This window comes from Schistocerca nitens, chromosome 7, assembly GCF_023898315.1.
Source record: "Schistocerca nitens isolate TAMUIC-IGC-003100 chromosome 7, iqSchNite1.1, whole genome shotgun sequence".
Taxonomy (NCBI): domain Eukaryota; kingdom Metazoa; phylum Arthropoda; class Insecta; order Orthoptera; family Acrididae; genus Schistocerca; species Schistocerca nitens.
The window spans coordinates 275,095,262-275,118,078 of NC_064620.1; the positions used below are offsets into that span (position 1 = coordinate 275,095,262).

At 36.3% G+C, this 22,817-nt stretch overlaps 1 protein-coding gene and 1 long non-coding RNA gene across 5 annotated transcripts in view; one reads left to right on the plus strand and one right to left on the minus strand.

The window, feature by feature from the left end:
- Positions 1 to 324: 324 nt before the first annotated feature.
- Positions 325 to 18,968, plus strand: LOC126195211 (uncharacterized). Its single transcript, XR_007538559.1, has 3 exons — positions 325 to 627; positions 15,926 to 16,106; positions 18,895 to 18,968. It is a non-coding gene; the product is annotated as an uncharacterized LOC126195211 (long non-coding RNA).
- The window catches only part of LOC126195209 (sodium-coupled monocarboxylate transporter 1-like), a 299,461-nt gene continuing 287,777 nt past the window's right edge, over positions 11,134 to 22,817 (minus strand). For all 4 annotated transcript variants that reach the window (XM_049933729.1, XM_049933727.1, XM_049933728.1 and 1 more), the window contains exon 15: positions 11,134 to 11,469. In XM_049933729.1, coding sequence (XP_049789686.1) covers positions 11,395 to 11,469 — 75 coding nt within the window. In that variant the 3' untranslated portion in view covers positions 11,134 to 11,394. The remainder of the gene's footprint in view (positions 11,470 to 22,817) is intronic.

The window sequence follows — 22,817 nt, forward strand, 5'->3', positions numbered from 1 at the left end:
GTCGCGGGAAGAAAGTCATGTATTTTATGATTCATTTTAAGAAAGTCCTGGTAGTCAAGCCAACTTTCTTTTAACTGTAACTCATTTTGTTCCTAATGTTTGACAGTATGAGGTACTTACAGAAAGTTACATATGTATGTTGAAAGTGTGAATTATATTGTGCTTTAAAGTCAAATGCATTGTTAACTGACAAAAAGGAAAGTTTGTATGTCTACTTTCACACTTTAGGACATCACAAAATGTTAGAACATGGCGACCTGTGTGAAAGGACCGTAAAAACAGAATTTTCAGTCAAAAACGGGAAAAGCTGCTGTTGTGTGTCGCCATAGCAGACAAACATAATACGACAAGGGATTTACTCTGAGACATTGAAATATGTTCAAGTATCTAATGGAGTAAAATTTGAATGAAAAATGGTGAAGACATGAAAAATTCACAACAATAAATCAGCAAAGATGATTTCGACGTATTTGTCTAAGAAGAAATACGCATGGAATGCTTCAACCAAGAAGATCCAGTGCAGGGAGTATACAGCTCTCACATATGTCGCAGGGGCACCAGCTGCTGTTCACCAGTGCTGACCTACCTCCACATTCGCACACCTATGCTACAAGAATTCTATGCCGGGTGAGCATGAAACAAAACTTCATTACTTTAGCACGAAGTGGTACAATATACCGTTGAGTGAACTTTATTTGTGTGATTATCATATTTAAAGTTAGTTTTAAATGCTTACAAGAGCTGAAGCATACAAGTATGGAAAATGTACAGCAGTTTGGGGACACTCAAGAACCGGCTATGGCCATGAAAGTTAGCAAAGAAGTGCCTGACTGGGCTGAGTTGATAAATTTAATTAAAGCTCAGAGTCTGCAATTAAATGCTCAAAGTGAGACTCTAAGGAAAGAGGTAGGCTTGGTAAATTCTCAGTTAAATGCTGAGAGTCTGCAATTAAATACCCAGAGTGAGGCTTTAAATGCTCAGAGGGAAACTCTCAATATTCAAACATCAAATATAGGTTTGTTAAGTGCCAAAGTAGACTCTCAATGTAAAGAATTTAGTAATCTATGCAAAGGCATGGGTGCTTTGAAGACTGACTTTGACGCTATAAGTACTAAAGTAGAGAATTTAAAAATAGATTTAAAGAACGAGCTCACAAATTATTTAATCACTCTTATAAAACATATGTTTGCTGACCTTAGTCAGAAACAGAATGACAATTTGTAAGATTTATCAAAAAGGTTAGTACTGGACATTGAGAACAAATGTAACAAAGTAGAATCAGAACTTATTGAAAAGTTAGGATCTTCTGAAAATGTGTACAATATTATATGCAGGGTGGTCCATTGATTGTGACTGGGCCAAATATCTTACGAAATAAGCGTCAAATGAAAAAACTACAAAGAACGAAACTTGTCTAGCTTGAAGGGGGAAACCAGATGGCGCTATGGTTGGCCCGTTAGATGGCGCTGCCATAGTTTAAACGGATATCAACTGCATTTTTTAAAATAGGAATCCCCTTTTTTTATTACATATTCGTGTAGTACGTAAAGAAATATGAATGTTTTTGTTGGACCACTTTTTTCGCTTTGTGATAGATGGCGCTGTAATAGTCACAAACATATGGATCACAATTTTAGACAAACGGTTGGTAACAGGTAGGTTTTTTAAATTAAAATACAGAACGTAGGTACGTTTGAACATTTTATTTCGGTTGTTCCAATGTGATACATGTACCTTTGTGAACTTATCATTTCTGAGAATGCATGCTGTTACAGCGTGATTACCTGTAGATACCACATTAATGCAATAAATGCTCAAAATAAGTAGTTCGCCTTCCGAAATGTTTGCACCTGCACTGACAATGTGCTGACGCGTGTTGTCAGTGGATCACAATAGCAAATATCCTTCAACTTTCCCCACAGAAAGAAATCCGGGGACGTCAGATCCAGTGAACGTGCGGGCCATGGTATGGTGCTTTGACAACCAATCCACCTGTCATGAAATGTGTTATTTAATACCGCTTCAATCACACGCGAGCTATGTGCCGGACATCCATCATGTTGGAAGTACATTGCCATTCTGCCATGCAGTGAAACATCTTGTAGTAACATCAGTAGAACATTACGTAGGAAATCAGCATACATTGCACCATTTAGATTGCCATCAATAAAATGGGGGCCAATTATCCTTCCTCCCATAATGCCGCACCATACATTAACCCGTCAAGGTCGCTGATGTTCCACTTGTTGTAGCCATCGTGGATTTTCCGTTGCCCAATAGTGCATATTATGCCAGTTTACGTTACTGCTGTTGGTGAATGACGCTTCGTTGCTAAATAGAACATGTGCAAAAAATCTGTCATCGTCCCGTAATTTCTCTTGTGCCCAGTAGCAGAACTGTACACGACATGCAAAGTCATTGCCATGCAATTCCTGGTGCATAGAAATATGGTATGAGTGCAATCGATGTTCGTGCAGAATTCTCAACACCGGCATTTTTGAGATTCTCGATTCTCGCACAATGTCTGCTGCTGATGTGCGGATTAGCCGTGACAGCAGCTAAAACATCTACTTGGCATCATCATTTGTTGCAGGTCGTGGTTGATGTTTCACATGTGGCTGAACACTTCCTGTTTCCTTAAATAACGTAACTATCCGGCGAACGGTCCGGACACTTAGATGATGATGTCCAGGATACCGAGCAGCATACATAGCACACGCCCTTTGGGCATTTTGATCACAACAGCCACACATCAACATGATATAGACCTTTTCTGCAATTGGTAAATGGTCCATTTAACATGGGTAATGTATCACGAAGCGAATACTGTCTGCACTGGCGGATTGTTACGTGATACCACGTACTTATACGTTTGTGACTATTACAGTGCTGTCTATAACAAAGCGAAAAAAGTGGTCCAACTAAAAGATTCATATTTCCATACATACTAAATGAATATGTAATAAAAAATGACGGTTCCTATTTTAAAAAATGCAGTTGATATCCATTTGACCTATGGCAGCGTCGTCTAGCGGGCCAACCATAGTGCCATCTGGTTTCCCCCTTCAAGCTAGACGAGTTTCGTTCTTTGTAATTTTTTCTATGATGCTTATTTCATGTGATATTTGGCCCAGTCACTATCAATGGACCAACCTGTACAATGATGTAAGGCATTGGTTGTATACTTTGAAGGAGAGTGTAGAGAAGAATAATGAATTAATGCCGATCATTCAGTTGCAAATTACAGGTGTCAGTACATGAGTAGATAATGTAGAATGGTATTTCAAAGAGAAAATAGCCAACCCTGATATTATGAATGTAATTAGTTTGGAGGAATGATTTGGAGAAATTATAGGTCGAAAAGTTATCGAGACAATAACATCCGAGGACATATCACCTATTCATTCTTCCAAACCTAATGATACCAGGAACGGTATGGACGACCTGTGGAAAGAGATTAAGCTTATCCAAGACAAAGTAGAAAAAAGGGTAACTTCACCTAATGTGGTCTTAACTAGTGAAGTGGTGAATGATTTGCAATGGGGATTCTAGGGTTATCTAGACAATTCCCTAAATTTAAGTCAGACGGAGATGTACATCAGACACATTTTTTAAAAAGATTTAATCGAGCTTTACCAAAAAATTGGGAAGATCGAACTTGCTGTGGGGGGGGGGGGGGGGTGTACCTTTTAGGGGCAGCCTCAGAATGGGGTACAGTAAATATTGATAATTTTTCTTCTTGGGAGGACTTTCAAAAGAAATTTAAAGAAAATTACTGGTCTGCCAGTGCACAAGAAAAGTTAATATCAGATCCATGGGACATGGGTGGAGTCATCTATCCCCCGGGGATGTTAACATTCTGAGTTAAAGCATGGAGTGACGACCGTTGGATCCTGAGTTGTTTTCAGTCTTTCTTCCAAAATAGTTTCCTGCACCAAATTCCTTTAAGATCTAGAACTATCCTGTAATCTTATTGCTTAGAAAACCGGATACGACTACAAAATAGAGAACAACTTAAGAGAATCACAGGAATAAAGTGATATCCAAACGAAATAAACTGAATAGAGTATTATATTTGTGGAAAATATAATATGATGTGACTAGCTGAATAACTGTTATACTGAAGTGTATGGCTTTTCTATTTTGTATAAAGTATTTTATACTTTTTATGAGATATGATATAGATGGGAGGGTTTGTATAAATTTTGAAAGGGGTGGGTATTGTAACTTAAAGCTTGATTTACAAGAACAGATAAATCATGACTAACACAAAACACACATTAAACCCTTCAAACAATGCTCACAAACAAGTGTGCCAGATTCATCTTCATTTGCCATTTCCATAGGGTTGCTAGGGTTTCCTCCGGGGACCTCAAATGGTGAAGGTGGGACAATTCCATTCTGTAGGAGACTATTTAACACCAAACCTCCTCTGGCATCTCACTGAAGTACCTGAGAGGTAGGAATCCTGGGGAATGGGGGTGGGGGTGGGAATGGTTTCCTGTCATTGGCGCTATCTTCTTTGATACTAGCAACCACATCTATTTTTCCTTTCTTCCTTATCATTTTGAGGACCTGTCTATCTTTTCCCCCTTTCCATATTCATAAACTTCTATTGCTGAAGTCCTTCCTTATTTCTGTGGTTACTAATAACATACATCTTATCTTTAGATAAGAAGGCCGAAGAATCGGACTACACGAACACACACCCACATATACACTTGTACGCAAATATTAAATTATATTAGACAAAGCTTGTCATGATGTGAGAACCGCCAGGTGTTGTAGGGGAAAAGGTGTGTACATAGGGGATTATGTAACTAACAACTATAAAATAGTAATGAGTAATGGATAAATAAGAAAAAGGTGTGAGTAATGTCAGTACAATAAAAACTGATGAATTGAAGGATGGGGGATGTAATTAGTATATATAGACATAATATCTATTGAAAGTATAGAAGTTGATAAGTAGAGGAGGACTCTAGGGAGTGAATGATATATTAAAAAACGAATGTGAAGTTTAAAATAGATTTATAGCTTTACCAGAAGATACTTAATAATGGTATACGTAGAAATGTATACTAGGGTAATGAACCATGAGGCCTACTCAGAAAGGATAAGGGGGGCATACCCGGCATTTACTAAGTATAAAGGGCAGGCGTACCTACGTGGAGATAGGATGATCTGTGGCCTAAAAAATAGGGATTTTTATAAGGGGCATACCTACCAGAATGGAAAGAGGAAGTGCTCTCATCTCATAAGGTCAACCCACAAGCAAGGAATAGGTGCTGATCCTAGGAAAAGGGGACAGTACTGTAGCAAAAGTCACAAATTTTATAGGAATTATTCTGTAAAGTGTAAACTCTATGAAAAACTAGCATTATCATGTTTCGTGGAAGTAAATGAGTGTCGAAAGAACACTTTGATTTCACCCAGAGTTCTTTCAAGCTACAACTAATAAAAATAGTACATACTAGGAAAACGGTAGTACAAAAAGATAAGAATAGAAAATAGATTACTCATGTGTAATAAACACCTAAAGTTTTCAATTGAAAGAGGAAATAAAGAAAAGAAAAAGAATCCTCAGAATTCCTAAATATTAGTAAAGCACTAAAAACATGAGTGAATGCTCATGTCTTAATAACAAAGAAAAATAATAAGCAAAAGATTGTTCCAGAGAGGACAGAGAATTGTTATGGAAAGGAGAGATTTGCATATAAACATATCTAAAAAATGTATACTGTTAAGATATGAAATGTTGTTATGAGTTATATTACTTGCATAATGATTATGTATAAAATATCGCATTCAATTTGGGGGGGGATACGTAGTGATTCGAGAATTTCTGTGTAAATTCTATAACCTCTCAGCCTTCTACCATCTCGAACACACTATATTCTAGATACGAGTTTGGGATGGTAAAATTCTACCTATTGTGCGTCACATATTTGTGTGTGCAGATTTAAAATCAGTCTCAGGAAGAAAGTAGGCGCGGCAGTCGAATGGCTCTGACGAGTACCTGTCGAGCAATCCATAGCGGTTTTAGTGCATGTGTAAGGAAGAATCATAGAGTTTTTATGCTGCTTTGTGCTTATTGTGTCATTGACTATTGTTATATGAAACAAGAACAGTTGAAAAAGTACTATTATACACTCTTGACTCAGCCTTGGTAGAGGCGAGACGTAATTTCTGATTCATTTTAAGAAAGTTATGGTAGTCAGGCCAACTTTCTTTTAACTGTTAATGCATTTTGTTCCTAATGTTCGACGATATGAGGTACTTACAGAAAGTTACATATGTATGTTGAAAGTGTGAATTATATTGTGCATGAAAGTCAAATACACCATTAACTGATGCAAAGGAAAGTTTGTACGCCTACTGATTTTATAAGTAGAAAGAGGCTTAAAAGTTCCTGTACCTAGCGCTATTCAACGGGGAAGAAGTCAAGAGAATTTCCAGCAGCTGGCTATCCCGTAAAGAAGAGGGGCTGCAAAATTTCAAGTCAGTCACCTCATAAAGAAGTGGAATGTGGTTTAGGGAAATAAATCAGTATAACCCACACCCACACTCACACTTTAACTTGCCAGAATGTTAGAGAATTCCATGTTTGCCAGTGCAACTGATATTGACATTGGTAGTGCTTGTTGCATTTTATAATCCCCTTCCTCTCCGCCTGAAGACCTAATGGTAAATGGAGGATGGGTACTTCAGTTCTCTACTCTGCCTGACTGCACCTGATTGCTAGTGACTTGTGGCTCCTTTGTGGTATCAGTACCTCTAGTTAAACTGTTCTGCAATTTTTCTTCTGCTGCATTTAAACCTGATTCAGTCCTGGCAATTAATTCATTTTCCTTCTCCTTGACTACCTCTTCAATCGCTTCTATGTAGGTCTTATACTCTTGCGCTACCTTCTCTGCTAGGCTGCATCCTTATCTAGTAATCCTGATTTGGATCTGTCCATGAAGTTCTTTATGTCCTTATCAATTCTTTCTTGGGTTTTCTTCATGAACCTATTTCTCAGTTTTAAATTATTCGTTTGTACGGACAATTCCTGTACTTCATCAGACAAATCCTGACATGTAGTGATGATGCAACTAGATAATAGTATCTTGCATCTCCTTTACACTTATATTAATTTCTAATTTAGTGCCATTCGTTTTAATCTATGTGTCAGTTACGTTTTTCAACTTATCTGTCGTTTCCTCCTATATGCCTTGTCAATATCAATTACCTTTTTATGTAGCATATCTATTTCCTGAGACAGAGCTGTGAATAACTCCATTTAGAATTCTTTTCCCTTTTTGGACAACTTCCATGTTAAAACATTTTACAGGTCACAAATAAATAAATCAGATACTATGAAAATCGAAGTAGATTAAAGGTGTCAGTATGTAAAACAAACAATTCAAACATACAAAAAATTATTTAAACATGCCAATAAATAAATCAGTCACTGTGGATCTCAATATACTGTAGTTACTCGAATCTAAGCCGCACCTGAAAAATGAGACTCGAAATGAAGGGAAAAAAAATTTACCGAATCTAAGCCGCACCTGAAATTTGAGACTTGAAATTCAAGGGGGGAGAAAAGTTTTAGACTGCACCTCCAAATCGAAACAAAGTTGGTCCATTGTAACATGAGACACAATTTACGTCGAATGGATGAAGATACAGCAACAGTAGTTTGGTTCGAGTCGTAAGCTTAACAGTTAAACTTTACCAAGCAGCCATTGCTATGTGTCAGGTGCTCCGTCCGCTTTTATACGGGTACCCTTCCTTTTTCACGGCTTCATCTGGTTTGAATCGATTGCTTATTTTGCTTTGATCTGGCAAGTGCCGTTCTCTTTCTTATAGGTGTTTACGTCACTCTAATCTGAAAATGCGCTATTTTACTGTGTCATGTATTGTTTGTCGCATTCTGATAATGAGTGTTTATGACCTGTTGCCGCTTGCGGTATGGCTTGCTTTTGTGTGCGCTACCGCTGCTTACAATTAAAAAAAGAGAGGAATTGTCTCATTAGCGAAACAATGGCAAGAGACTGCTATTTGTTGTTACTTACACTGCTGCTTTCTTTGATGATGATCAACAAGAACCAAATAATAGACTGCGTGTGACAGAAGATGTTCTGAACGAGAGTTTACAGAAAATTTTTCTCCGTTTGAAAATCTTTGCAGACCCCTGTTTAGTACATTACATTCTGCACAGAGAGTCATCTTAGATTTAAAAATCTAGTCAGTTGCCGTGCTTCATTTCTGAATGTTCAAATGTGTGTGAAATCTTATGGGACTTACTAACTGCTAAGGTCATCAGTCCCTAAGCTTACACACTACTTAACCTAAATTAACCTAAGGACAAACACACACACACCCTTGCCTGATGGAGGACTCGAAGCTCCTCTGGGACCAGCCACACAGTCCATGACTGCAGCGCCTTAGACCGCTCGGCTAATCCCACGCGGCCTTCATTTCTGACTGTATCACTATTCAGCAGAAGAATAATATGAATATAAACATGACATGATATGTATATTCTTCCACGTTTGCTGTTGTCTCACTCTACTTTTGTAGTTTATTAGGCAGACAGGATTTAAATGAGGTAGCAGCAAACACGAAAGACTACATGGCATAATGTTTACATTCTTCTACTTTTTCTTTTAATTTATTTACTGGCACAGAGGTTTTGGCGCTAGTATTTATCTTTGTGCCTACAAAGCATGCCTGTGTAGCGCTACATATATTCGACGGCAGAAGTTAGTTGTGCCGGCACCTACCAACATTTTTCAGAACTTCCACTTACTTTGCACTCAATTCTAAGCTGCAGGCGGATTTTTGGATTACAAAAACCAGAAAAAAAGTGCGGCTTGGATTCAAGTAAATACAGCAGTTTTAAAACAAAACACTCGAAAAACGTTTCTTTAAAAGGATCTCTGTGCCTTAAACTTCATAACTGACAGAACTCCAAAAACAAGAGTTAAACTACAACCCATAAATTATTTACAGCTCCAAAAGGTGGATGAAAAACCAATGAAGGTCGTCAAGGACTGATCTGAAAAACTTCTTTCAGAAACTGTATGGCACAGATCTCAATAGGCCCTCCCAACAGATATATGCAGGTACCATAAAAAAATTAGGTTTTGGAGCTCTAAAACAGAAAAAGCAGTGTTACGCCACTTGGCATAACTTTTTAAAAATATTACGTATAATTTAATAGCAGGAACCAGAGTTGTGCCGTTTCCACAACTCAACAGCATACATCAAATTAGCAAAATGAAGTTTGTAGCTAGATCCCACCCAGGGGAACAGTATTTCTGGGGTAAAGTAAGTGAGAGGAGCACGCAAACTACTATTAACACTCGATTTTGAATCATAAAGTAAAAGGAACACATAAATCTAACATTGTACCTCAATGCTTGGCCCCTGATTTCTAAACATCAAACAGAGAACCAACCTTTGGCAACACATTAATGGTGGGACAGTCAATCACGCACAACCACTGGCATCAATTATGATATAACTTGGCCACTGGAAGCTTAGCACTGACTGCCATAAAATGCTGGTAATGACTGCTGCAATGACCTCACAGAGGGTACACATCACTGAACTACCTTCATGACTGGATCAGAACTGGGATCCACCATATGGAAATGTTCCACATCAGCAATAGAAGGCCACAGAGGAACTGATGAGTTTATATGTGGCCACCAACCACATAGCCTCTTCCTGACTGAAAAACCTGTCACCTTTCCAAGCTAGCAACCCTTACTAAATGTGGACAATTATGACGAACTTGCTGGAAGACTCCCTGGCCAATGTCCTACCAAAAGCCCACCCTCTGTCCCATGCTTGCACACTGTGCTACAGCTAGTGCTTGCAAAATTTGAACCCTCTTACAACACGCCAAATAAACTCCTGACACCACAGGACATGGCACCAACACTAGATTACAGGGTGTCAATATAAATGTATCACACTCTCTCTCTTCCACTATTAATCAATTTTCTTTTCTCCTTGCTCTCTCTCCACACCCACCCACCCACCCACACACACACACACACACACACACACACACACACACACACACACACACACACACACACACACACACACACGGCAATTCTCCAGTTTCACAAAGAACTAATCATCCTAGTGGCACCCTGTAAAATGATTAAGACCACTGTTTATATTATAGGCTGGTAAAAGTCCTAACATATAACATTATACTTACTTACATATGGGATCATAGGCTGGTAAAAGTCCTAACATATAACATTATACTTACTTACATATGGGATCATATTCTGGGGTAACTCATCAAACTGAGCAAAAGTTTTTAGAATGCACAAGTGTGTAATAAGACTCATTTCTGGTGTAAATTCAAGAACATCATGCTGAAACCTGTTGAAGGAACTGGGTATTCTGACCACTGCTTCTCAGTATGTTTATTCCTTATTGAAATTTGTTGCATATAATGTGTCTGTTTCCAACCAATACATAGTATTAATACTATGACTAAAAACAGTCTACATAAAAACCTAAAATCACTTAATTACCAGCAACCATTAAAAACTTGGTTCCAGAAAAGCACAGTTTAAACAGAGTTTGAAAGACTTTTTGATAGGCAATTTCTTTTACTCTGTGGATAAATATCTGAACAGGGACTGTTAAACCAGCTTAAGTAAAAATTTCTGTTAGATTTCAGTTTTGACAGCACTTACAACAGTCAGGGTTAGGTATTTTATGTATGATAAACTTATTAAAATTTGTAACTATGTTTCATCCCGGCAGTGTATTAATTCTGTAAATACTATCAGGTCCAGCTCACTGTACCAAGCAAGGTGACGCCGTGGTTAGGACGACAGTTCGAAGCCACATCCAGCCACCCTGATTTAAGTTTTCTTTGATTTCCCTAGATTGCTTTAGGTAAATGCTAGGATGGTTCTTTTGAAAAGGCACGGCAGACTTCCTTCCCAACCCTTCCCTACTCTGAGGGGACTGATGACCTAACTGTTTGGTCCTCCACTTGTGATTATTTTTCAGGTACATAAGTAACATTTAGATGTACAAGTTAACATTATGCATGTTTAGTCACAATAAAATAATAATGTGCACTCATTCGAGGAATATTCTCCACAGTGAATGGAAATATTGGTTTTCTTTTATTAATAAAGTAAGTTGTATTTATTATTTTTTTAAAAAAATTACGTGAAATACAGCACTTCTGGCTATGCAGACAGTATATTGTACAACAGGTGCTTCATATTATTGCCTCTGAAAAGGTATATTGTAACTGGGATAAAAGCACTTAGCAGAAATATCAAAATAAAAATTCACATTACAGTTATCGAGGGAAAGGTCATACCCATATTAATACTGCAAGAAAACCAGTTTTTTTTATCATTGTGACAGTGCATTGTCTGGAGGATCATACACTTTTCTCTGTTCGACTGGCATTGTTTCCATCTCTACCACCTAAAAACAAAATATTGCTTTTTTAAAATTAAAACTTAGCATGTAGACATTCATTCATAAATGTAATATAAATTTGTATTCTGTGTAACTGATTAGTGTTTCATCAAAATGTTAGTTTTCCTGAGTGGCATCTAATCATATAAATTTATCATATACAGCCTAAAATGTATTAAAACACACAGAAAAGACAAAGTAAAACAATGGAAAATCCAGGATGGAATGTAACAATATAGAAAAGACAAAATTCTAGTTTCCTATTGGGACATTTTGAAGTAATCCACAATTCATCTAGAGAACATCTACTCAAGAAACAAGTGTACTATTGCACTGCTATGTAATGACTCAGTTTGTTGTAAGCAGCATGTATTGGAGACTATTTGTCTCTTTGGCATTCCAAAACAGCATTTCAAATACCTGTAATGTGTGTGTTACAATGTATCAGACTGAAATTCACTTCTTGCAGTACATGACACACATCTGATTAATGAAGAACACTTTACACCATAATTTTACTATGTGGTCATATGTGTACTATCAATGATGTCTTGTTTTTCAACTTACACTAATGATTGTTTAATGACATTTGAGAGACTACAGAAGACATCTTAATAGAATTTTGTTCAAGCCCTATTGACCATGATGTGAAGGTTTTAATTACAAGTTTTAATGGAATTTATGAATGGAATTACCAAAATTGCAAGCAAATGATATATTTATTTACTGTAATTAAAATTTGATGTTGTACAATTGATTGTTAAAAATAACCTTTGAGCAATGTTCAATGCTGAAAGATTCTATATTTTCAAAACTAATTATGAAATGTGTATATGTTTTCCTGCCGTGCTTAAACGATTGTTTGTTTACAGATTATTATTCGTTTTAAGACTTTTTACTAATGCCTAAGATTGTTTACTTTATCAGAATGTTATATAAGAGACAGTGGCTGTGTTCACATGGCATTGTTAGAAGTGACATTATTGCTAGTAGCAGTAATGTGAATCACTAGAAGTAGTGTTTGATTTGTATGGATAAATGAAGTGAGGTTTTTTCCTTTAAAATTTTCAGTTCAACAAAATCCTCATAATTGGAAAAGAATATTTAAAAAATCCAAAATATTCATCTCAATACTTTTGCAGGAATGTCTGTCAGTCATTCTCCAGTGCCTCCATTTCAACCAGATAAGTAGTAAAGATTTAGTAATGTTTTCCTGTTCCAAAACTCAATTTATCATTTTGCAAGAGTCAGGATAGTAAGATGTAGATACTGCAGATAATCAATATTTTTCAAAAAGTTTGATGTTATTCTTGTCTGTTTTGTGAGTAGGAGAATTACAGTGCACAGTGATATGATTTCTTTTGACAATAATTTCAGTAGTGAGTGGCAAAGCATTGTTAGATATGAAATCAGTAAACTTGGCATTGCAAATGATATTCAGCTCCGTAATGACTGTAACTGTGTTACAGTTAACGATGATTCACATTGGCCACTGAATTCAATGAATTATTGCCAACATTAGCAGAAAATTCAGGGACAAAATAGGACCATGGAAAGCAGAGTCATTAGATTTACTCTGATGGGCACAGCATACTCTGGCAATAGACATCAGAGGTTATTGTAAATAAAATTTGAAGTTGTTGAACCTAACAGTTAATGTATGTGTCTGTTAAACAAAGTAAGCAATGAGTGTAATTAGTATTTAGTATTTGCTCACTGAGAAGGGCAGTTGTGACTCATTTGGATCACATATTTGTGCATCAAAAAATCTTAATTTTTCCTATTGTATGTTGTACCACTTTATTAATTGTTCAATAATAAATACAACATGTGATTCAGATAATATACATCAACATTCACACTTTGAAACTGTTATGAATGGCCTGGCAAAGGGCACTCTCCATTGCATCACATATTAGGGTTTCATCTTGTTCCATTCACATATGGAATAGAGTAAGAAAGACTGCTTAAATGAGTCTTTATGCGCTTTAATTGGACCATATGGGAGAAATACATAAGGGATTGGAACATATTCCTAGAGTCTCACTTGATACTGGTTCTCAAAACTTTGTAAGTACACGTTCATAAGATACTTGGTGTCATTTACCAATCATGTGCCTATTCAGGTTTCACAGTGTTACCTTCATGTTCTGCAACAAGAACTGCATGATTGTCTTGTAAGCTATCTCCTTCATAGACTGATCACGTTTCCCAAGTTTCCTACCAATTAACTGAACTCCACCATTTGTTTTACCTGTGTTTGAGCCTATACTGTGAGCATTTCACTTAATAGCCTCACAAACTGTTACATCCAAGTATTTATATGACTTGACTAATTTAATTTACCATTTACTGATAATCTCGTCATTGGATACTGCATTTGTCTAGATAATTGAGCACTTAGAGAAAGACGCCAAACGCTGCAACACTCTGAAATCCAGATCTTACTGCATATCTGTGCAGCCTTTTTTGGAAAATATTTCCTTCTAGGAAACTGCATCACCTCTAAAAAAGTCTGTGATTACTATTTATATTGTCTGCAAGGTCTTTAATATACCAAATGAACAGCAAAGGTTCCAATACACTTCTTCAGAGCATGTCTGTGGCTAATTTTACATCAGTCAGTGAGTCTCCTTGAAAGCAAAAAGCTACATTCTCTCTACCAAGGAATCCTCAGTCCCATCACAAATTTTGTTGATACTCTAATTAATCATAGTTCCATTATTAACTATTAATGTCATTCTGAGTCAAATCTTTTCAGAAGTGAATGAACACTGTATCCACCCAATTGTCTTGAACCATAACTTTTAGAATGTTATGTGGGAAAAGTGCCACTTGTCTACAATATCCAGCATTGATTTAGAAAAGCCAAGGTCATTGTGTTTGAAGTACCTCATATGTTCTAAGATTCTACGACAGATGGATGTCAGTGATATTGTGAACCAGCCACAGGGCACAGTTTTTGTATTCAAAGTATCAATCGCCATAAAGAATCATGACAGGGATTCTATCAGGTCCTGAGGCCTTGATCAATTTTTTTATATCAGCTGCTTCTCAATGCTAATGACACTAGCATCTACATTACTCATCTTTTCAGTGGTGTGAATATTAAACTGAGACAGTAGTATTTGACCTTTCTTTACAAAGGGGCACATTTGTAAACTGAGTTCAAAATTTCTTTGCTCCCCTCAGTTTTTGTTCCTGTTTCATCCATGAGTGTCTGGACAGTAGCTTTGATGCCTCTGACAGTTTTTACTTATGACCAGAGTTTCTGTGGGTTTTGTGAGAGGCCCTTTGATAAGACTCTACTATGGTGGTCTTAAGGTTTCTTGCATTGCCATTTTGACAATTAAAGAAATCTGTCTCTCTATAGCCCTATACTTTGTTTTACACCTATTGTGTAGTAGTTATTTCTTTAGAAATTGGTTTAAAGTGGACCAACATTCAGGATCTCCCCCCCCCCCCCCCCCCTCCCTCCAGTATGAATCCTTTTACCAATCCATGGTCAATTATTTTTCTAAGCTTGAGCCACAGTTCCTCTACATGATCATGTTCAGATCCAAAAGTTTTCATTTCTGTCAATATATGAGACTACTGCCATTTTGTCTACTTTAGTGAACATGTAAATCTTTCTACTTGTTGTATTTGCCCTTTGTGCTTTTGCAACCTTTTGTGATACAATTGCCTTATGATCATGATATTAGTTTCTCTGTGGACATCACCAAAGGAGTCAGCACTCTTTGTTGTCAGTGTCATGAGTAGGTTTCTGAATGACCTGTTCTAAGCAGTATTCAGAGAAGCATTTCGTATTGTTTCACAAAATGTCTTGTTATGTTCACCACTTACAAAGCTGTTATTATCCCATTCAAATGTTCAGTGATTATAAAGATTCATTGGGCAATGACAGTATGATTCAGGAATGTGTGTGTTAGTGGGCTGAAGTTTCTTACTAAGATTTCAGATATATCGGAGTGTGAGTCTGGTAGCCGACAGTAGCTAGCAATAATAAATTTATGCCTACCTTTGATGCTGAATTTTGCTCAGACATTAATTTTCTAATATTTCTGATGAACAATAAATGTGAAATTATATATATGACTGTATTTTGTGATTTCTGAAATCTCACAATTTGATACCATGTGACTGGGCTCCTGGCACCAAGACAGTCTTAGGAAGTGGCCAGTCAATGAACAGATGCAGTCAAATGGTGCTGTAACACTATCAACATTAGTGCATGTTATGTACAGGGCCAGCTCTAGGGAGGTAGGACTGTGCCACCACTCAGGGTGGCAATTTTCTGTGGATGTCAAAATGTTAAAATTTTATTAAGGTCCAAGAAACAGTCTATTAGAAGATTATGAAAGTTTGGCGTAAATGAGGAAGTTTGATAATAAGTTGGAAATATTAGTTATTCATAAAATCTAGTGTCTTACTGGAAATTATCTATGCCTTTGTGAAACAGGTGACAGCTGAAGTGCTGGAGTTGGTCACCTTGGGCGCATCTTTCAAAATAGCACAGCTTGCTTGTGGCATTGTTGCCAACTCATTTTTCATCATGTGCCTGCACAACATGGAAATGTACCCATGTCAGCCTGAAAGGCCGGCCCTACAGAAGTGAAAAACTTTATAATTAAGGAATAAAGGTAAATGTCAGCATGTGACGGCCTAACAGTTCTTGTACAGCAATCTTAAACATCTATTACAGTATTGGTGAGAAAAATACTTTTTAATGAATAAAGAATAAATAAAATATCCACTGCCTGTCACATATCATAGTATTTTCAAACTAGACAGTGTGATTAAGTGGTGTTTACAAAAATATGCATGAAATTTTTCTCCACCTTTCCGCCTCCTTAGGATACGCCATTAATACCATTTACATTGCTCTTACTCTTGCTATGCTCCTGCAAATTAACTTTTCCTGCTTTGTCTGTAACTACTTCCAAGTTTTCCCTCATTCTGTTTTATTTCCAGATGTTGAAACTATAAGCAGTGGATATCAATATTAATACCACGTGGAAAAAATACCTATCAGACCTTGTTTTGGAGCTCAAGCAAATAAATTGCATTGCACAAACTGTTTAACTAGTTTAATTGTATTCCACACTGTTTGCATTCCAACAACTTTATTTTGGATTTAACTGTTACTTTTCACTTCAGTAAATAAAAGTGTTAACAAAATTGCTTGTTTTGAGCCATAAATCAGTTCAAGACATGCTGGAAAGCATGCCTTCTCAATATCTGCCTGTAACCATTTTTCATTATGTATTATGGACACACAAAATAGCCTTTATATGTAAGTCACTTGGTGTCCTATTATCTTCCACGGTGTACAGCAGAAGTGCCACTGATACTGCTGACAGTACAATATTCAGCTGTACTGATTGCTACAGGTCTCTTGCCACATGTCTCAGAAGGAATGGTCAATATGCAGGGAAATGGTAGGAATGATAACTCAAAAAACAATGTAGTAAACATGGGCTCTTGTTCAGTAGAAGAGGTATGTCACAGTAGCAAATTTGAACAAGTGCTAATAGCTCTTAAGATATACACTTTAGAGCCCTTGTTTACTGGGAATTTTTTTTTCTTTATTTGTCCATACTACCGCCTCTCAAAATATGGAAACCAAAGAGCTTGCAGTAGAAGAGTTTATTTCAGTGTCGAAGATGAACTGCTAATAATTCTTAAGGTAGGCATCATCCCTGTCTTATCCCTGAATATTGTCCATTCCTCCTGGGACACTGTGTATTCTGCAAGTGACATAACTTAATTTTGGTTGACATAATTAATTTTGGAATCATAACTCAAAATGTATTACAGTGTAAGTGTTTTACTTCTGTTTCACTGAGTGATGTCCCATACCTGGCTTTGGTCTTAAAGACATATTCACATCAATAACACACATCAGTAAGTGAAATAAGTGTGATGTTGTGAAAATGCAATGGCATATTGATGGACATTGTGAAAAAGGTTCACTGTGTCAGAAAATAAAATGCAAGGAGGGGAAGGCAGCAGTGTGTGTGTGTGTGGGGGGGGGGGGACCAAAATCTCTGGAGCTGGCTCTGGATATGTAGAATATAAAATCAACATTGTATGCATGAGAAGTGCAGAAAAGACTAATTAAATTTGAGCACTGTCGAAATAACTTGATTATTCCTTTCATAACTACTTTCCTAGATGTTGTGGCTAATGTAGAACAGGGTGATCAGGAATATAGAAGTACATGTATTTCAGTGATAAAGGTAAACAGCGTAGTAAACAAAATGGGTTCCCGAATGTTGGAGGAGAAAGCAATTTTTGAATAAGTACTTCAGGAGTGCAGGTATTTCTGCATCTTCTCAAACTATGAATCAAAAGCTGGAAACAGTTGAAACCAGTAATTTAGGAGCATTTTTTCAAAAGTCAGTAAATGATCAATTGTTCAAAATTTAGGATTTTTATAGTTACAAGTCAAGCTAGTTGTAGGCATAGCCTGTTGAAACAGTTTTGTCAAAAATGATATTTAATGTTGTTGTATGTCAGAGGTGGGCAAATGGTGACCCACAATCTGCATGTGGCCCGCAGAGGTCTTTTGTGTTGCGTGCCAACACAGTCAGAAAAAAATTGCCTTGAACTGAGATTTCCTTCCTGTGCCCAACTGAGGATTTCCACTAGGATGGCCATGTCAATTCATATGCACAATTCACAGTGTAGTACTAGCACAAACAAAGTTGACACTTGGCACAATAGCTCATGGGAGTACCCATAAAGACATTTTCCTTTACTGATGGACATGCAGTCAGAACACACATTCAAAGGCATATTTAATGGTGTGACGTTAATTGACTTTTACAAATCTTTGTGTACTGAAAAAATTCCATGAATGCAAAATTGCTGAGAAAATGTTCTCTGCATTTGGGTTTACATATATTTGTGTGCAAAGCTTTTCTTGCTTGAATAACAATGAGAGTAAATATAGGCTCCTAAATGCTCTTTGACTGACATTAACATGCAGGCTGTGATGAGAGTCTCAACAAGAAACCTCACTGTTGGTTTAAAAAAAAAAAAAAATGTAGGAAAGCGTGATATGGTACACTAATTGTCTTTTTAAACTGATTCAAAAAATTACATGTGATTGCAATTTTAGATTAAATGAAATTAGCACAATAAATAAATTGATAAAAACTGCCACTATTTTATATCATTTATATTTATATTTATTGATTTTCATGATAAAAATTTAAACCTTTCCTGAAATGCAATGCTGATGAATGAATGCAAGCATTTTAAAAGAGGCAGCCCTCTACTAACCTCTGCTTCCACAATGTGGTCCATGCTGCAACACAATCCACAATCTCCCCCCCCCCTCCCCCCACTACCCCACTAATTATTATAGGGTACTGAAAACTATGAAAACTACAATTTTTTGCAAAACTCCCTGTTTGTTTTCAGCCAGTTAAAGCAGAAGTTGATACATGCAGACTGTGCTATGCTTCTTGGAGAACTGAAGGAGGACTAACAATGTGGAATATATTGTCAATGATAATGTGAGAAAGTTTTCTGAAAAAAAAATAAAAAAAAAATAAAAAAAAAAAATAAAAAAAAATAAAAAAAAATAAAAAAAAATAAAAAAATATGTAAGCAAGTGCTTGTCACCGTAACCAACTATAGAAATAAATTAGTAGCTTACACAACACAAACTCCTGATTATAGATCAATTCGAACCAGCTTTGTGAGGAAGAAGGAATATCAAGAAAGAAGCATAAAGGAAGAATCTGTTTCAATACAGTAAAGCGTATTTGATATACAACAGAATCGGCCAATTCCAAAGATCCTCAAAGGTGAAGTATTCTATTCAAGACAGGTTTGGCTCTACAACTTGTGCATTATGATCCATTCCTGGAAGCAGAGAAAGGAAAGGGTTGTGTTTTATACTTGGATTGAAACAGAAGGACTGAAAATACGCGATCAAGTAGCCTTTGCTGTATTAGATTTTCTAAGAAACCTTGAGACATCCCAGCCAGAAAATCATGCAAATGAAATTTATTTATTTTCTGATTCCTGTACCAGCCAAAATAGAAATACAATAATGATGTGCACACTAATGACCTTCATGGAAGAATGCAGAAAATTTAATAAACTGGTACAATATTTCCCTTTTCATGGTCACAGCTATAATCCTGATGTAGCGTCTGGTAGAATAGGTAGAGTACCAGAAAAGGAAGATATTCTTTCACTGACTGAGTACTGTAAAGTACTGGAACAACACGGTTAAGTCAAGACAATAATTAAAGATTGGAGAGCAGAGGATCTCAAGTCCAATGTACTAAAAGCCTTACAATCTTAAGATGCCTTTCAAAATAATTGCTCAGTGAGAGATGGCTTGAAGGTATGAAGAAGTTATTGTCCTCAGTATCAGACACTTGTAATGGAAGTGCTGTAGAGGATGAGGCACAGAAATCCAGAAACTACAGCCAGGAAATGAGGAAAGTAGCCATCTTGGATATGAAAAAGTATGTCTTAAAACTTATGAGGCATTGTAAAGGACCAGAAGGAACATAAGTGTTTTATAAAGACATGTTGAAAGTGGTCAGTAGATGTCCAGTCTAGTATTGCTATAGCCATTACTTTGTGTTGTATTTCAATAGTATTTGTTGCTGTTGCACACTTCTGCTCATCAAACATTTGTGGAAAAGTATGAAACTAACATGTAATATTGTAGTACATATTGTATTTCTATACAACATGAACAGTAAAGTAATTTCTTTGTAATTAATGTTAAAGATAAAAAAGAAATGGAGAAAAGGCAATTGAATTTGTATATTAAAAAAACTTCCATCTTTCATATTTGCATTTATCAACTTTTGGAAAACTTGGAAACGTTGTCCCTCTATTCTGAAATAAACATGAAAATTTTAGAAAAGTCAAACACACAATTAGAATTATGCCTACAAAAGCTGTGTAAATGTTAAATTATCTCATTTATGTAATTAGTATTTTTGTGTGACATTTAAACAATGTGTTTCTTGAAATATTTACTTTTTTGCATTTATCAAGTTTTAAAGAAAATCTCCTCAATTGCAAAATTAAAGAAAGTAATTGTGAACTAAATATTCATTCATAGAGGTATCTACTAAGAGTATTAGAGAAGTTCAAGAGGAACTCTGTATCTCTCAAAATAATAAATAAAAAAGTGGCAGGCCAAAGTAGTAGAATTCAAAAATAATACAATTAATATGAGGATCTAATTGAAGAGACTACCATGAAATCAGAAAGTTGTGCCAAAGGGCATGGCAAAAGGCAAAGGGCATTGCTAGCACCAAAGATGTCTTCTAATCCAATAAAGGCAGTTTCATTAAAATGATTGGAGGCATGCAAAATCAGTGTCACTATTTGGAGCAAAGGATAAATAAATTGCATAAAAATACAGCAATAAATAGTTTTGCAAGTTGTGAAATTGATAAGATCAAATTAGGCATAGAAATTATTACAGTGATGGAAGATTAAAGAAATGAATGTACTGTCACTTTGGACGCTATAGAAGACAATTGCATCAAATGTGCAGCAACTCCAATTGCTCTCACCATCAGACAGTGTTCACCCAATTGGATATATAAAGCAGTTTAAAGTTGCATTTCTATATAATTGGCAAATGCAAGAAATGAGATTCTGCATTACAAGGAGAAACACATGCATGGGGAGTTGTATTTTTAACCAAGTACTGGTCAAGATATAAATAATGGTCAGTCAGTTAATGCTGTTTAAGTACTTGCAAAACATTGAGACAGTGAAAGAATTTATAAAGAAGCTTTGTGACAAGAATGTGTATTTCGACATTCCTGTTTGTGAAGAAGTAAGTAGAAGACATGACAGGGAAGAGGGTGAAGAAGAATCCAAAATTTTGGTTGCTGACATCAAGAATGCAGAAATCACAATCAGTGAATCATCTTCAAATTATGAATATCATGATGGCAGAATGACATGTCATTATAGGGAATGATCAGCACTCATACTATGTCACGAAGATGAAAAAACTGCACAGCATCACAACAGAATTTATAGATAAGAAGATGCATCACAAAATTATTTGAACTACCAGTAAGTAAGAGGACATTAGCAGGACAGTCAACACAATTACATTGAACACATAGCCCTAAATGAAGATTGGGAAAAATGTGGCACAAGATGAAGATATTTAGAAAATTAATTAAAGTTTTGATGAGGCTCCAACAGAAAACAGTGCTGTGTTGATAGGAGAGAGATTCGGATTGATGTGTGTGTGAAAATGAAGTTGATGTTAAATAAACACCAACACCCATAAGAGAATGTGAAATATGTGGAGTTAAAATTCACATTCTTCCATAGAGTGTGAGCCTAGTGGATGCCATAGTGGCCAAATTATTCAAATAACTGACAGAAATTTAAGCAATGCCAGTGTTCCAGTGAGCAGGATTTGTGTTTTAAGTGATGTAAGTACCAGAAGTTAACCATTTAGAGGAGAAGCTTTGACAAGACATTTCATTGATAAACAAGAAAGTTGTTGACTGAGCATTTGTTGGTTTTGTGATGGAGAATACTATTGGAGTTAAGACTGACTTCTGAAAGGAATATTATTTGTAAGATATGGACAAGAAAGTAAAGAAACTGTGGTGGCATAGCATCTCTGACTCTGGGGACGAGCGTTGCTGCAACAAAGCTTTGCATTTAAAATATTTGTTGAGAAAATTGAATATATTGCTGTATGCTGATAACTGAAGTCATTATTTGTAAATAATAAATTTGAAGCTCATGGTGTAGGTAAGAAAGAAAACACAAAGATGAGCAATTATAATCACAAACATGAGAAAGACAGATGCAAGTGAATTCAAAACAAAATTAGAAATTAACAGAGGCACAGAAGCTAGGTCGCACTGAGGTGTTATGTTATAATTCAACAGTATGCTTATTCTTGAAGAAACCGGGAAGAGTGTGTGGCTGCTGTGGGAAATTTGAAATGTGAGTTTATACTCCATCTAGGACAAAAACATATCCAGCATTTAATGCTGTCTGTTTCATGTGCTTCTGAGAAGTGTCTACCTTAGGTGACAATGTAGCAGCATAGCAGCAGTGAATGCCTAGGTTAGTATTACATTCCTTGCTGCATAAATGAATGCAGATTTAAGATGGAGAAACCTGTGACACGTCTGGTCACCTGAGATTCCTGATGTTACATCATCTTCTGCCTGGTCCACATTCACTTGGGTGCAAGTAATGGACAGTGTTGTGGTTAAGAATCTGTGGGTGGAAGGTGAAAGTAGCTACTGGTCTCATGGCTGCTCCATTATGCCTTAAAAACAGGTTTGAGGTCTTTCCCATGGCTTAAAGTATATCTGAGC